The 16688-nt window shown below is 34.3% G+C and overlaps 1 protein-coding gene across 1 annotated transcript in view; it reads left to right on the top strand.

The window, feature by feature from the left end:
• Window positions 1-16688, top strand: part of LRP1B (LDL receptor related protein 1B) — a 1301643-nt gene that overhangs the window by 1091798 nt on the left and 193157 nt on the right. The window contains exon 59 of the mRNA XM_040971988.1: window positions 1771-1970. Within this exon, the coding sequence (XP_040827922.1) occupies window positions 1771-1970 (200 nt within the window). The remainder of the gene's footprint in view (window positions 1-1770; window positions 1971-16688) is intronic.

The raw sequence follows: 16688 nt of genomic DNA, 5'->3' as shown, positions 1-16688 counted from the left end.
AATACATAGTGCATCATCATTTTCCACAGCAACCCTATTTTGCAATAAAACACTGGAACTTCTTTATCTTTTCTAAATACTTTTAAGTAAACTATAACCAACCTCTCCCCCTCCCTCCTTCCAGCATACTCTCCTGTTTCAATTAATCACCATAATACATGTGACTACTCTAAGGGCCACTTCTTAGACTCCACAGATCAGCTGGGATCAAGGAGTAACTGTCATTCTGTGTTGACTTACTTCACTCTAACGACCTCATGTGTTGTTACAAATGACAAAAATTAAGCATTTTAAATTGCTAGGTATTCATTTTGTCTGAATATCATATTTTCTTTATCAATTGAAAAGTTGATGGAAAAGTATGTATTTTCACCTATTATGAAAAAATGCTGCAATAAGCTTTTTCATTCAGCTTGGATATATCTAGAGTAGTGGAAATGCTGCATCACTGGTAGTTCTCAGTGTTTTGAGGAATCTCCATACTGCTTATTAACACAGTGGTGGCACTAGTTCCCTTGAATACTATTGAGTTCTTCCATTTTATCCAGACATTTGTCTTTACTCTTTCTCTTTTGGTGTTTTGATAATAGGCCTATTAACTAAAGTGAGGTAATAGCTCATGAAACATGTGTTTGTTTATATTTCCTTAGTCTTTATTTCATTTTAAATTTATTATTATTACTATTATAATTATTTCAGGATGCAATTTTGTGGGTATAGATATCCCTGCTCTCCACTCCCTTCCTCTGCCTCCCTCTTTGCCCTTCCCATCATTTTTCCCAATATTGTTTTAATTTGCATTTTTCTGATGACAAATTACGTTGAACATTTTTTTTAAAGATTTTTTATTGTTTTTCTATGGGAAAGGCGGATATACAGAGAGGAGAGACAGAGAGGAAGATCTTCCGTCCGATGATTCGGATTAGTCTCCCATATGTCTTTTTTTGAAAAATGTCTTGTTAGACCTACTGACCATTTTAATTGGATTATGTGCCACATTATTTGCTTTTGCTTCAGTTCTTTACATATTCTTGTTAGTAACCTCTTGGCAGGTATATAACTTGTAAATGCTGTCTGCCATTTAGTAGGGCCTACCTTCAGACAAATGATTGCCTTTATTGCTCTAAGTAGTACTTTAGTTTGATGAAATCTCATTGGTATAATTTTACATTTTGCTTGTGTTTTTGTGATCTAATCTGAGACAATAATATAATAAAAAAAACAAGTTCCATTCAGTAAAACTTGTTCTAAGGAATTCCTCTGTGTTCATGTTGGGTTTATGATGGCAGCTAGACTCATGCTGTCATTGTATACTTGATATGTCAAACTAAAAGGAGTAGTCAAGATAATCCAATTTATTTTGATTTTGATTATTTTAAACTTTATTACAGTTGGGTAGTGGTTTCTACATTGAACAATACATATTCAAACGAATGAGATATAGAACTCCACAACTCTTTTGATTTGTACATAAAACTCAAAAGAAAATACACTCATTGCCTTAGTTTAATAAAAAAATGTATTTAGAAGCTTTGCATCTGTCTTTTGGACAGATTTTGTTAACACACACGCATATATATAACTTATTTTGTATATTAAAATAATAGTTCAAGCCATAATGAATGTAAAAAGCATATATTTGGTTTGAAGTTGGGTTCTTTAAAACTACAACTCAGAGTTGGTTTGGTAACAGTTGAGCAAAGAAGTGAAATGTGTGATGTTTAACGCATGAAGTGTCTAAAGAAATTGACCATTGATTTTCTTTTCTAGATATTTGTATTGGATTGATTGCTGTGAGTATCCTCACATTGGCCGTGTTGGAATGGATGGAACCAATCAGAGTGTTGTCATAGAAACCAAGATTTCTAGACCTATGGCACTAACAATAGATTATGTCAACCATAGACTCTACTGGGCAGATGAAAATCACATTGAATTTAGCAACATGGATGGGTCTCACAGACACAAAGGTTGGTCTACTAGAATAAATTACCTAGTATTTTCTGTAGAAAACTTTCATTTGAAGATTATACAGTTATTTTATATGTTTTCTAATTAAACACATTATTTAGTTTAAGGTTACATTTTTATACTTCTTGGTGACATACTGATAAGCTAGAATTGGATGTATTTCTTCAGTAGTTAAATCATGCATAAAATCATTTTAATAATGCCAACATTTTATTTAATGAGATTTTTGTAAATAATTTTTGTTGTGCATGAGCAATGTTGTACAAGTTAATATATATAGATATTCTAATGCAATTGGAATAGGAAGATATTTGCTTATAATAATGAAGTTGCTATTGGGATTTCAGTTTTTTGAAAAGTGAAACTGGAAAGTAATATAATTTAAAAATTGTTGACTATCAAGCTATGTACGTAGCTAAAATTGTTCTGTGGTGTATAGGGGAAAAGCATATCAACAATTTTAAATTAGCATAGTATTCAGAAAATAGTATGAATATGACTGAATGTAAGACATTTTATTTCTATTTTTTTAATACCAGCATTATAGAAAATCTGTAAAATGGGATATAGTGGAAGGTAACATTGGCATTTGGGGGTGGGAGAAAAATTGAACGCATAAAATAATAGTTGAAGTTGAAGAAATTAAGAGGCACAAACAAGGATATAATTGAGAAAAATAAAATTAAAATAACATGAATTTAATAGAATTCAAATGATTCAAATGACTTCCAAATATTTTAGATGCAGATAATTTTTTGATGATTAGGCTTTTCCTTTATCAAAAACATTAAAATAGTTTTGTTGCTATTTTTGGCCTCTGTCATCTTCATTGTTAAGAGTTTGCATTTCCAGTCACCTCCTAAATGACAAGCTTTAGGGTTAAGTTTTATATTTTGCCTACCTGTTAATGCCATCTCTGTTATCAGAATTCTTCCTTCTGTGGAATTATGTTTAGGACAACTGGTTTGCAGAAGGAAAGGAAGAGTGAAATAGTAGATAAGAAATTATTATTCCCTGACAGGGTGGGACCCACAAAATGTGTGCACATGTGGTGTCTTAAGAAAGATGAAGCCACTGAGTTAAAAAAGAAAAATGAGTGAAAAGGCCCTTTCATCACACACCTTTTATTGCTGCCTAACCTCTTCTATTTGTTAGTGAAATTAAATACAGCTTTTAAAATGAAAGAAGTTGTAAGGAATAACATGAAGGTGCTTTAAAAACTTTCTGTTTTGTTTATTTGAGAGGCAGAGGGACATAGAGAGACAAACAAGTAATAATAATTGCCTGTTATTTCCAGCATTTGATGGGGTCAAAACTTGGGTCTCCATGCAGATGGCAGGGTTCCAACTCTGAATCCTAATTAGCTGCCCAAAGGGTATGTGTTACCAGAAATCTAAGTGAAGTTGGTACTTAAAGGCATGCTGATGTAGGGTGTGGATGTGTCCAAGCAACACCTTACCTGCTAGGACAAAAGACTGGTTTCTTCTTAATGGTTAGATTACTGATGTATAATAGATAGTTGGATGAATGAGTTATTTCAGCATTGAAATTTCAGTTAGAGAGTTAAAAAAATTGTTTGTACCCCATTTGAATGAAAAATTATCACTTTAAGCTTTTAATTACTTCAAAGGCACTGGTGACAGATCAGAATCATTCTTAACATTCAGAAGTCCTATGTCCTCCAAGCAATCAATAATGTAATATTATACATTATTTTTGGATAAATTATAAATTTCAGTTGTGTTTATGCTATATACCATCATTCTGTTCATTTTTGGTTTATATATAAAGCACTGGGTTTTCCTGAATGTATTAATTGGTGTTAAATGCTTCATGTTCAGTTGAATTTTTATAAATTAAGGTTAGAGAAGTAAGGATTTAAAATACATAACAGAAAATGTTGTTCATTTCATCTATGGTTTTTGAATAACAAGCATTATAGTTAAGAAACATTAGGTCGACTGGTTTTGACTTCATCTACTTAGTGTTAAAATTATACAATTTAATGTGGATAACTAATGTTTTCAAAAACAATAGAAAATAAATTCAATTTAAATAAATGTCCTTCAATTCTGTTACTAATGATAACTTTTGGTCCAGGAAAAACTACAATAGGGAAAAAATGTACTCAATATTTTGCAGAGTGAAATATTTGGCTGAATAGTACTGTAACATGCTGATATTAAAATTCCTAAATTTGAATTTGAAAATACCTTGAGGTTCAAGTGAAAGAAAAAAATGTAATAGTTTTGCTATTTCCAGAAATATTTTTTCCTAAAGGCTCAAAAAGACTAATGAAAAAATCCATTAAGGACTTTATCAGACATCTGCCAATACCTGAGTGCAGGCCAATAATTACCTGGTAGTCACTAATGAGATACTAATTGCAGCCAACCTGAATTATGCCATCTTCAGGACCAGTGAAAGAGAGCCATTCATTTTCCAAGTTTGTAAAAAAAGGAATTGGGGTTATTCTCCCTCTTGCATTTACCCTATGAAAGCTAAGGATTATGGCTGGTTTCCTGGCTGAATATTTGCCATTGGAAACTCAGACTTTTTAATACATTTCTATGTTAGCTAATTGTGCTAGCAATTTCTATGTTAGCTAACTCAGTAACCTCTTTTTTCTTTTCATCAGACCAATCTTATTACTCTTATTTATTTTGTTGATAAATTCAGCCAGAGCTAATCACAGAGGTAGAACTTACCAATTCTGACTTAAACTGAAAGTATAAAGAATTTATGAGACATTTCAGAATAATGTTTGTTTTTCACAAGTCAATTTTAATAATGAACCAGTTAACCATTGAGTAAGTTTCTCATCATTATGGGGGAGGGGAGTTATCCCAAAATATACTTTGATTTAAACCACACTGTAACTTCATAAGCTTAAAAAAATCTTTTCAGATTAAGAACCTCTGAAATTTCTAAATGAAGACAATTAATACATGTGTCTAGCATCCTGTTTGTGAATTTTATCCCTAACTTTCTGCTATAGCCTCTAGTTTAACTCAAATACCATGATTCAAAATTAAGCCAAAGCAGAAACAAAACAAAACAAAACCGATATTAGATATTTAGCTTAGGGACATTCAGACACAAGTTAAGTCACACTAATACCTCCCTGATATCTGATTGTACTAGTTTACATGCTTCCAACACAACAATATTACTAATATTGATAATACAAATAAAGCATTTACTATTAACTATACTGGAATACAATTAATAAATCATTATGAGTGCTATTGAATTATTAAGGCAGACATTTTATCTTAAATGGCATATTCATTGATATTTTAATTTGTCTGACTTCTTGCTTTTAGCTCTAACCATTCATCTGTTCATTCATTGAAAAAACTTGTGTTGATCCCTCTTTTGGTTCTATGAATTATACTCAATTCTGTACTACTAATATGCCTACATTCCTGTTTTTATCAAAGTACAATGAGAAACACTGGTGCATGTGTTAAGACATGAGATTGAGGTAGAAGTATATGCAAAATGTTGTGAAAACAACGCCTTTGCTAAAGCTAAGATTTTACAGATTTTGAGAAGTCTGTAAGAGTAAATCTTTCCATAGAGGGTAATGTATGAAGGATTCTTCATGCAGAGGGAACAGCATGGGCAAAGATGTAACAGAGTCTTGAAACAGCTTGGGGTTTACACAATTTGGCGATGACTGGAAGTCTTACAAGAGAGAGATAATGACACTAGATGAACAAGAGCAAATTGGGGCCAGATTGTGACAAGCCTGGTATGCTGCATAATTTGGAATTTATCCTTGAGGTCATAGTGAGCCATTGATGGTATTTAGTTGATAGAGTGCTGTTATTAGATTTGACAACAGCATGGAAAATGAAAGACCCTGGAAGGGCAACCAATTTAGAGACTGTTAAAGTATTTTAGGAGAAAATGCTTGAAGTGATTATAGCTGTGGGAATGGAGATGCAATGTTAGATTCAGTGGTGAATCGGCAGATAAAGTAGGAGAGATCTGTAAGCTTAAAATAGCAGACATATTGGTAGCTAAGTGATGAATAGCAAGGGAATAAATTGTTTTATTATACAGTTAGGTTGAGAAAATTATTCATATTTTGTTAGCTATTTCACATATTTTTGTTTATTAAAAACAATTTCAATAATAAAATATACTTTTTAAATCTCTGTTTTGATTAGAAATACATTAATTTTAACATCATGGTGAGCAAAATGTTTGCTTTTTCCCTAAAAATATATTTAAGTTTATTTTGTCTTCCCTTGACAAGTATTTCAGAACACTAGGTTAAAGATTGAAATTGAGGTCAACTATTTTCTCCTACTTTATCTTGATACATGAAACAGTTTCAGCGATGAACTTGGTATTTTGAGGAGGTTCAAGTTTTTTTTTTTTTTTTAGATTTTTTTGTTGATTAGTTGACTGAAGTCACATCCACAGAGAGGAGAGACATGGAAAGATCCTCCATGCACTGGTTCACTCCCCAAGTGTCCACAATGGCCAGAACTGATCCAACCTTGAACCAGGAATTTCTTCTGGGTCACCCACATGAGTCTAGCTTTGTTCCATCCTGTACTGCTTGCCTATGCCACAAGCAGGGAGCTGGATGGGAAGCCGGACATAAACTGACACCCACATGGGGCCCTGACGCAAGCAAGGCAAGGACTGTAGCCACTGGTTACTGTCCAGGGCCTGAGGAGGTTCAATTTTTATAAATGTTCTTACATAAAAGTAGAATGATCCTAAATATATGATGACTAATATTCTTTGTATTGATATTTACATTGAAAGTAATGACCTCCACCATCAAATCATATCACTCCTCAGTGAATTTTAATTTAGATTTTGAATGAGAAGTAGTCATTCCTGCTGAGGTCATGATCTTTAAATCAACGAATGACTTCATAGTAGAGAAAACAAATATTTAGGATTATAGTAGGGAAAAAAAAGGTGAACCTAAGAATGCAGAGCTGTTTGTGGTATATTCTATTAATAGCAAGTTATTTGCCCCAAACAATGCATGTGATTTACTCAGCCTCAGTAATCTCATCTATAGGAAGATCAGTGTTACATAAACATGTCATTAAGAGTAATTCCAGAAACCAAGTTCTAAGACCCCGATTAGTTGGATCAATCCACAATTTGAGTCTTTTCCAATTCTTCATGTTCACTATCAGATTTTTCATCTTCATTTTAAGCCTGAGAATTTGAAAATCTATGGTAAATTACTGCTAAGTATGATAAAAGCCATTAAAACCTAAAGTCAGTCACTCTTAATCAAATCAACAAGGAAGGTCAAAACTTTTTTTAGCAAAAGGAAAATATCTGTTTAATTTGAAAGAGTGGCAAAGGGAGGCAAGGTAGAAAGAGGGGAAGAAAAAAAGAGAGAGAGATCCTGCCACCCACTTCTTTAATCCCACAAATGGCCAAGACAGTCAGATCTGGATCAGGCCAAAGTCAGAAACTAGGACACCCATGTCAGGTTCTCTCCCAGGAGGCATAGATACCAGTACTTTCACTGCTTTCCCATGAAAATTAGTAGGAAGCAGAATCAGAAACAGAGTAGTGTGGTCCTATTAGTATTAGTGTAGTGTAGTAGTATTGATTTAAAATGTAAACATAGATAGATAGCATATCAGAAACAAATAAAAACTAAGCTACCACAATATAAAGACTATAAAAGAAAACATATACTTCATCAATCCAATTTGTCATTTTCTATAAGGAAGAAATAACATTGCTTAATATATATAGCAGTGTACTTGGGCTGCTATAATAAAATACCTGAGACTGGGTGATTTATAAGCAACAGAAAGTCAAATTCTGGAAGCTGGGAAATCCAAGATGCTGGCAGATTTCATGACTGGTAAGAGAGCTGTCAGCTTCCACAATGCTACCTGCTTGCTGCCTTGTCACTATGTAGTAGAAAAGGAACACCACACTTTTAGTTCTTTTATAGATATACTGATTCCACTCATGGTGATGAAACTGATTATTAAAATTATTTCTAAAAATGCCATCTTATTTTTAGCTCCTTTAAGAGCCAGAGGGAGAGAGAGGGGGGGGGGGAACATACTGGTTTACTCTCCAAATGCCTGCAATGGCCTCTTGTTGGAGTTAAAGCCAGGAGTCAGAAACTTGGCTCAGATGATGCATGGGGGATGACCAGGATAAAATTGCATGAGACATTATCACCACCTCTGAGGATCTTCAGTAACAGAAACGGGCGTTGGGTATGAGCCTGTGCACTCCAGTATGGGGTTGACCGGACATCCACTAGACACAGTTCACACTCTAGACTGCATCTTTCATGCTGAAGTAAATGATATCAATTAGAATGTCTGAATAATTTAGGAGGCACTGCAATTCAGGCTATAGTACCCTGCTTTAGTGGAATTGTTGCTATAAAATTTGGTTATTCTAAGCAAACTACATCCTGTCATTGAAAAATTTTAAAACTCATTAAGAAATTCATGTCACATAATTTTTGAAATGTGAGCTACTTTGCCATTGTTTTTGACTTTCACGTAGTACAACATTTTTCTGAATTGATAGCATATTGAAAATAAATTACAAATAGCTAAGGGGAAAAAAATGGCAATAGCTTTGCATATCTACCTCAAATTGGGGACTCTGCTTTCTATTTAATATGAAAGAAATTAAATCCCAGAGAATTCTGTTATATTTAAAATTCATTCCATATACTTGTTTTAAAATACATAAATTCAGATTTAATTATTCTTATTTTCTATTTTTGTTGTATGTGAGATGTCTTTGGCAATTAGGTAGTATCTTGGGAAACTAAAAATTCAGTTGTCTGAATAATACTAAAAAATTCTAAGTCAAGTTTCTTTGTAAGACTCCTTTGTGTATCACTAAATGATTTAACCTTGTGTTAGACTAGTCAGTAATGTGCATCTTTTACCCAAAATAGCAGAATAATATATACACACAGCTGCTAATTTTTCTGAAGTGTTATAGCTAGGTGTAATGGTAAACTATATCATCGAACCATCTTTCCTATTATGTGGAATTTATTTAAAATTTTGTGCAATTGTATTGGTTGTGGCTTTTCATTTAAATACTAACAGTTCCTACACTCTTAAACAAGAACGGTTCAATATTAATGTCCCTATATTGCAATCTAACACTATTTGTGGTCTATTGGACTGGAAATTCAGTGTACATTTTGAAAGGACAAATCCATGTTTTGCTTTATCAATCCAAATCATCATCTAATTACTGTTGAAACAAAAATCTTAATTCTAACATGCTACTGGTGAAAAATAGCATAAAATGTATTTGTAAGTGTTTCACCTGAAAGAAAAAAAAAAAAAACAAAGAAGACAATGGGAATGTTGTTTGCTTATATATCCAGGACCAGATGGCTAGTACATTTGAAACTTTAGAAAGTAAGAATCCACTGAAGTCAGCCAAAAAAAGAGAAGATATCTTTTAAATACCATCTCCTGTCCAATATATCATAATCTAAAGTGTTTGTACTTTATTACTATCAGGATAAAAAAAAAATCCCTATCGTTCACAGCCCATTACAGATAGTACATTTCACAGCCTATTTTATACTATTGATAATGATACACTGTTGTTTATGAGACAGTAAAAATTAATGGAAGAAAGCAAAATGCGACTAAGTTACTATAGAAGTGTTCCCAAACCAGTAAAATAAGTTGAAATTAACTGTTGTTACAAAAAAGTCTTATATTTTAAACTATGCCTTTTTTTGTGTCCCTTGGACATGCTGCTTAAATTGCAAAAATTAATCTATTTAAACATATATGTAAGTATCACATGTTTTCTCAACATTTTTTAAATAGGTAGATTTTAGATATTATCCTAATTTAAAAAAATCATTTAAAAATCATTTAAAAAGTCATTTAAAAAAATAAAAAGCTTCCATATCAAATGTGAGGTAGTGAATGATATACACTAGGGACCAGCAGATATATGTCAGAACCATTTATTCTCTCATTTAACAGGTTACTTTTACCACATTTGCATTCAGTATTCTTATCCATAAAATAGATTCCTTATTATCCAATAATATTCTGCCATTCCTTAAGTATTTGACTCAAGTTAGAACTAGAGCCAGGGAGATGGTTCTGCCAATTCCCACACCTAACTCTGCTTTTTAACTGGGTCTACTAAGGAACACTTGAAAAAGACAATAGTATGTTGCATTCTCCTCTGTTTTCTAGATGCATATTTATATTTGCATAACTATAAGACAGGAAACCAAATTCATGCTGTTGACAATACTTGATATCTGTCCCAATGCTAAAGAATGTTTTAAAGTCTCCAGCTTTCATCAGGGTTACTAGAAGTTATATTCCTGATGTATATGTGTGTAGAAGAGACTTCTTTTCTGTTATTTTTTTGTCTATTTTCATTTTTAAAATTTTAGATGATGTTAACATAGTTGATTAGAGTAGGATGATCAGGGTTAGGGAAAAGTAGGATTGATCATTGTTACCAAATGTTCTATTTCTCCTTCCTGGGAAGTACCAAGTGATGATTTGTGACCACCGGTATCAATGCACAGTCACAATATGGCACACACTCTGAGGGTTCTACCCAAATGGTTTCTATAGATCTGACATGTCAATCTCAGCGATCCAAGGAGAGGGAACCCTTTCAATGTTCATTGACTGACATAGCGACCTTAGAGTCTGCATTCATCCGGATATTTGCTGTCATTGTTTGGCTGAGGTTGCTCCAATTTGTTCTGCCCTCCTTCCTCTGGGATGGTACAGATGACTCTGCAAGCATCAATGGGCTGACATATCCTCCATGTGGATCTGGGCTAGCTGTCCACTACTCCGTCTTTTCTACTGAGGAGGACCGGTTCTCGTAGTTGAACCAATAATCCAAGCCAGTTAACCTGGGCCCCACCAGACCCCCACCCACAGGCTCACAGAGCCGGCACCCACCTTGCAGGCCCACTCAAGGACCTATGTCAGGTGACCTGGGCTCAAACGGTCTACCATCCTTGGGGCTCATAGGCCCAGCACCCACAGGGCAGGATATTACTCATAGCTACTCAGAAAATACACTTCCAAGGGCCTCTGAAGGCTTGTGTCTCCATAAGATCCGAACAGCTCCAAAACAATAGGCACAGACCCATTCCAAATGAATGAAGTAACATTGCTTTATGTCAAAGACTGAAGAGCAGCATCATTATCTACAGAAATCCTATCATATAGGTTCTATCCAATAGAGAAATGCACACTATATAATCTATAGTCACCCTATTTTATAAAGAACCCCCAGATTTCTTATCTAATTGTAACTTAATACCTGTTAATCAGCCTTTGTCCATTTCTTCTAATTTTGCCCTTACCTCCAGTTGAGATAGATCTGCCACTTTTTAAGGCTCTATATGTGAATATAATACGGAAATGCTTTTGCTTTTTTGCTTGAGTTATTGCATCTACTGTGGTGACTTCAAGTTCTACCTATGTTGTTGTGACTGACTGGGTAGCAGTCCATTGTCCATGTGTCTATCACATGCTCATTATCCACTTGTCAGTGCACATAAGCTTAGGTTTATTTTGACTACTGTGAATAGAATTGCAATAAACACAACCGTGCAGATTTTTGTTTTACAAAGTGATTTCAGTTCCAATTAATATCTATCAAAGATGGTATTGCTAGGTCATGCCATTTTTTTAAATGGATCACATAATTCACTGCCTCTCAACATTTAAAAAGATAGTCTTTTTCCATATTCTTATCTACTCTTGATTAAAAATAAAATGTCAGTCTGAGTGAGGTGGTGTCCTATTGTTGATTTGATGTGCATACACTTCTGTGAGCAGAAATATTTCACATTTTTTATGTACCTGTTGACCATTTGTATGTCCCTCCTTGAACAAAGCTTGTATATATCAGCCACCCATTTTAAATTATTTGTGCTTTTATTTTATTGTTGAGGTGTTTGAGTCCATTGAATACTGTGGTTATTAACTCCTTGTAAGAAATACAGCTTGAGGATATTGTTTGCTCATTATGTAGGTTGCTTGCTCTGTTGTATCCTCTCCTCTACAGAAGTTATTTAATCTGGTTAAATCTTACTTGTCAATGGCTTGTCCCTGTTTCCTGGGCTTCTGCAGTTGTATATAGGAAGCCCCTGCCCCTTCCCGTATCCTGATATGTTCTCACTAAGTTATTGTCCAGTTGTTCTAAATTCCACAGTCTCAGTTTGAGATCTGTAATTCATTTTGTGTTCATTTAGAATATTGTATGAGAAAAGTATGTAGTTTCATATTCTATATGTAGATATTTAATTTGCCTAGTATATTTACTGAAAATGCTATCCTTTTAACCAGTCATATTCCTTTTTTAAGATTTACTTTATTTTTGTTGGAAAGTTAGATATGCAGAGAGGAGGAGAGAAACAGAAAAAGATCTTCCATCCGTTGATTCATTCCCCAAGCAACTGCAATGGCCAGATTTGCGTCGATTCGAAACCTAAAGCCCGAAGCCTCTTCTGGGTCTCCTAGGCGGGTGCAGGGTCCCAATGCTTTGGGTCATCCTCCACTGCTTTCCCAGATCACAAACAGGAAGCTGAATGGGAAGTGGGGTTGCAAGGATTAGAACCAGAGCCCATATGAGATTCCAGCATGATCAAGGCAAGGATTTTAGGCACTAGGCCTCCAGGCTGGGCCCTCAGTGCATGTTCTTAATACCTTTGTCAAAGATCAGTTGGGTACAAAGGGTTTACTTCTGAGGTCTCTATTATCCGTCAATCCATTTCTCCATTTTTTTTTTCTATCAATATCATGCTGTTTTAAGTACTGTGCTTTACAAAAACATTTACTTTTTAGCTTTTTTTTTTAATGTAAGGAGAACAGATTTGTGGGTAGACATGTAGCATCCTAAGAGGACAAACACACTTCCCCCAACATCTCTAATCTCATCAAATATCCCTTGGCTGTATGATGTGCCTGTTTCTGGTCATTTCAGGGTCATGCCCCGTACGTACTCCCCTTGACCATCTAGCCATGTTGGAGATCACACTCCAGTGTGTAGGCTTAAAAGCTCTGCCTCAGCCCACGGGCGAATGAGCTTTAGCCCACACCCACCAGACAGCAGGGCAGGGGCCTGAGGAGATTTCCCCCAATAGGATGTCCTTTTTATGGCTGATAATTCCATAGTGTATATCATATTTCTTCTAGTCATTTTTTTTAATCAGCATCTGGATTAGTTCCATAGCTTAGCTATTGTGAATAGAGCTCCAATATCACTTATGAAGTGAACACAATATACAAATAACCATCTTGTATGTTGATTTCATTTTCTTTGTGTAAATTCTCTGGAGTTATTAGCTGTGTTATATGGTAGATCTATTTTCAGGTCTCGGAGGAATCTCAATATTGTTTTCCATAATCCTTGAACTCATTTATGTTCCCACTGTCCATGGATTAGTGTACCTTTTTGCTTATATTCATGTCAGCATATTTTTTTTCAATTTTGAGTGATAGACATTCTAATTTTACTGATCTGAAACCTCATGGGATATTTGCATTTCCTAATGGCTCCTGAGCATTTTATTCATGTTTCTGTTGGCCACTATATTTTATGTTTTCAAAATTGCCCATATATGTCTTTTGCCCATTCCATAACTGGGATGTTTGTTTGGTTGTTCTTGAATTTCTGGAGCTCTCTATGTATCACATATAGTGCCCTTTTATTAACTGTAAAATTTATAAATATTTTCTCATGTTCTATTGGCAGCCTCCTTGTTGAAGATTTCACTTGTAGTGCAGAAGCTTCGTAATTTGCTTATTTTGTTTTAATGTGCCAGTGCCTCTGGTGTCTTTTCCAAGAAGTCTTTGTCCATGCCTAGTTCTTCCAAAGTTTCTATCTAGTAATTTGAAAATATCAAGTCATCAATTTAGGTCCTTGGTCTACTTAGAGTTTATATAAGTTGTAAGGTAGAGGTCTATTTTATATATATATATTTTATATATATATAGGTCTGTTATATATATATCTTTATATATATATATCTTTATATATATCTTTATATATATATCTTTATATATATATCTTTATATACATATCTTTATATATATATCTTTATATATATCTTTAAAGATATATATATTTATATTTATATATTTATATATATATTTATTTATATATATACATATTTTTATATATATCTTAAAGATATATATATATTCTATTTCTCCTAGAACCATTTGTTGAAGATACAGTCTCTTTACCCAGGATTGTTTTAAGGGCTCCTATAAAAAATAATTTTGCTGTAGATGTGCAGGTTAATTTCTGATATTTCTATTCTGTGCAACTAATCTGCATGTCTATTTTTCGGCCGTTACTGCACTGTTGAGATTTCATTTTCCCTGTATTATGTCTTGAAGTCTGGTATTGTGAAGTTAGTTGGTGTAAATATCTCTGCCTTTTGTTGTTGCTGTTTTGCTCAGCATCTGTTCGATTATTTTGAATCTCTTGCTGTGTAAGTTTCCTTTTGCTGTTGTTCTGTTAAACCTGTCATTTTTACTTTGATAGGGAATGCATTGAATCTGTAAATTGGTTTGAGTATATTGTGCATTTTAATGATATTGATTTTTTACAGTTCATAAACCTGGAATTCCTATTCATTTACTTGAGTCCATTTCAAACTCTTCCATCAGTTATTTATAGTTTTCATTGTTAAAACTGTTAGTTCACATTTTTTTTTCTCTTTTCCCTGACGCAAATGCCAAAAGTTGATTTCTGGAGAAATTTTCTCTAAAACACTTTTATATTCTGGACACAGATTGGATTTACTCCACAGAATATATTGCCATGGCATGATTGACTTGCAGGGGAGAAAGTTGAAATTTGTATTATTCTTTCCATTCATGCCCAACCATGTTCGTTTAGCTGTGGCCAAAATTATCTTCCAGTGCCCATTTCTCTTTTTGGGTGACTTTTCCTTTTCTTTTGGCTATATTTTTATTGCATTTTGATAACATATCTAGGACATCTTAGCTATGTCTATTATTCTATCTATATCTCTTATGCTATTTTATAATTGTTATTTAAAAGTGTTGTCTCTTATATTTTAAAAGATTTGTTTATTTGTTAGAAAAATTAACATTATACAGAGAGGGAAATGCAATTATAGACAGATAAAAATGTTTCATCCACTGGTTCATTCCCCTTGTGGCAAAAATGCCCCTAGTTGAGCCAGACCATAGCCGTGGCCAGGACACTCAATTGGATCTCCGACATTAATGCAGGTCCCTGGGCCATCTTCCAAAATTTTTGAAGATAAATTAGGAGGGAGTAGAATTAGAACAGCTGGATCAGGCACCATGACCTAGTAGCTGGATCCTTGCCTTATATGCACCAAAATCCCATATGGGTGCCAATTTGTGTCCCAGCTGTGCTGCTTCCCATCCAGCTCCATGCTTGTGGCCTGGCCATGCAATGGTAGACAGTCAAAACCCTTGAGACCCTGCGCCCATGTGGAAGATCTGGAGGGAGTTCCTGGCTCCTGGCTTCAGATGGGTTTAACTCTGGCCCTTGCAGCCACTTGCAGACTGAGTCAACAGGCAGATCTTTCTCTCTATCTCTTCTCCCAGTATATCTGCTTTCCAATAAAATAAATAAATAGATATTTGAAGAAAGAATGCATAATAGCTGAGACAGGAAAAGATGCTCACATGGAATGCCATCTTTGCAAGTGATGGCTTAGCAAGCAGTGCCACAGTGCCATCCCGAAGTATTTTGTGTTTATTGCAGCAAGTCTAATGGATAAAAAAACAGAGTTTAAAAACTTAGAATGAATTTGGGGCTATTTCTAATGCGAAAAGATGTGAGACTCTACTTTGATGAATAAAAAACGAAATAGTAATGTATGTGAATGCCAAAAGACAGTGAGTTTTAATGACTGGTAAGTTTATAGTTGTAGAAGACCGTTCTTCCAAATATGGTTGTAGGGTTAAGGGCAAACTGATCTTAACTGATTACTGAATATGCATTTCTTCCAAATAATATAAAATTCTTTGTAATTCAAATAAATCTATGCTAAACTCAATTTCCTCTCTTACTTTGATTCCTTTATGAAATTAGTTATAGAATTATTGTAGTCACTTAAAAATAACCAATTGCAGAGAGTAATTAAAAAAAAAACTAGTATTTTAAAATTGTATTTGGTCTATAGCATACATCTTGGAGAACAAATAAGAAACACTGAATCAATATTAGCTCAATTTCCAAGTACTAATTAACAGTACCAAACCATGTATAATCCGCTGGTGTCCTCATGCCAGATCCTTCCTTAACAGCAAGTATGAAATGTTTCTTTAATTTTTTTTCTCATTATTATTAGTTGAATGGCAGAGTTGGGAGAGAGAGAGAGAGAGAGAGAGAGAAATCTGCCAGGCCTGGGCAAGGGACTTACACCAGCACTGAAATGGGATGCCAACCAGCACTGTAGGCAGCCACATGACCTACTGCATCAAAGTGCCACCCCTCACTCTTGCCTTTTTTGTTAAGATTTAATATTTTCAATTGAATACATCCTAACAATAATATGATGGACTCTCTGACAATACCCATGCCTACATTGTTAGGAAACACTTCAATAACAGCATGTTGGGCTTGTGACTGTTCATGAAGGACATCCGTTGTAAAACTAGAAGGGAAATCAATGGGATTGGGGAAGGGCATGGGCAACCCCAGAGCCT

Source organism: Ochotona curzoniae, unplaced genomic scaffold (genome assembly GCF_017591425.1).
Source record: "Ochotona curzoniae isolate NIBS_2020 unplaced genomic scaffold, NIBS_Ocur_1.0 contig_2210, whole genome shotgun sequence".
NCBI lineage: Eukaryota > Metazoa > Chordata > Mammalia > Lagomorpha > Ochotonidae > Ochotona > Ochotona curzoniae.
Note: the sequence above shows the minus strand (reverse complement) of the source record. Positions and strands in the feature narration are given on the sequence as shown.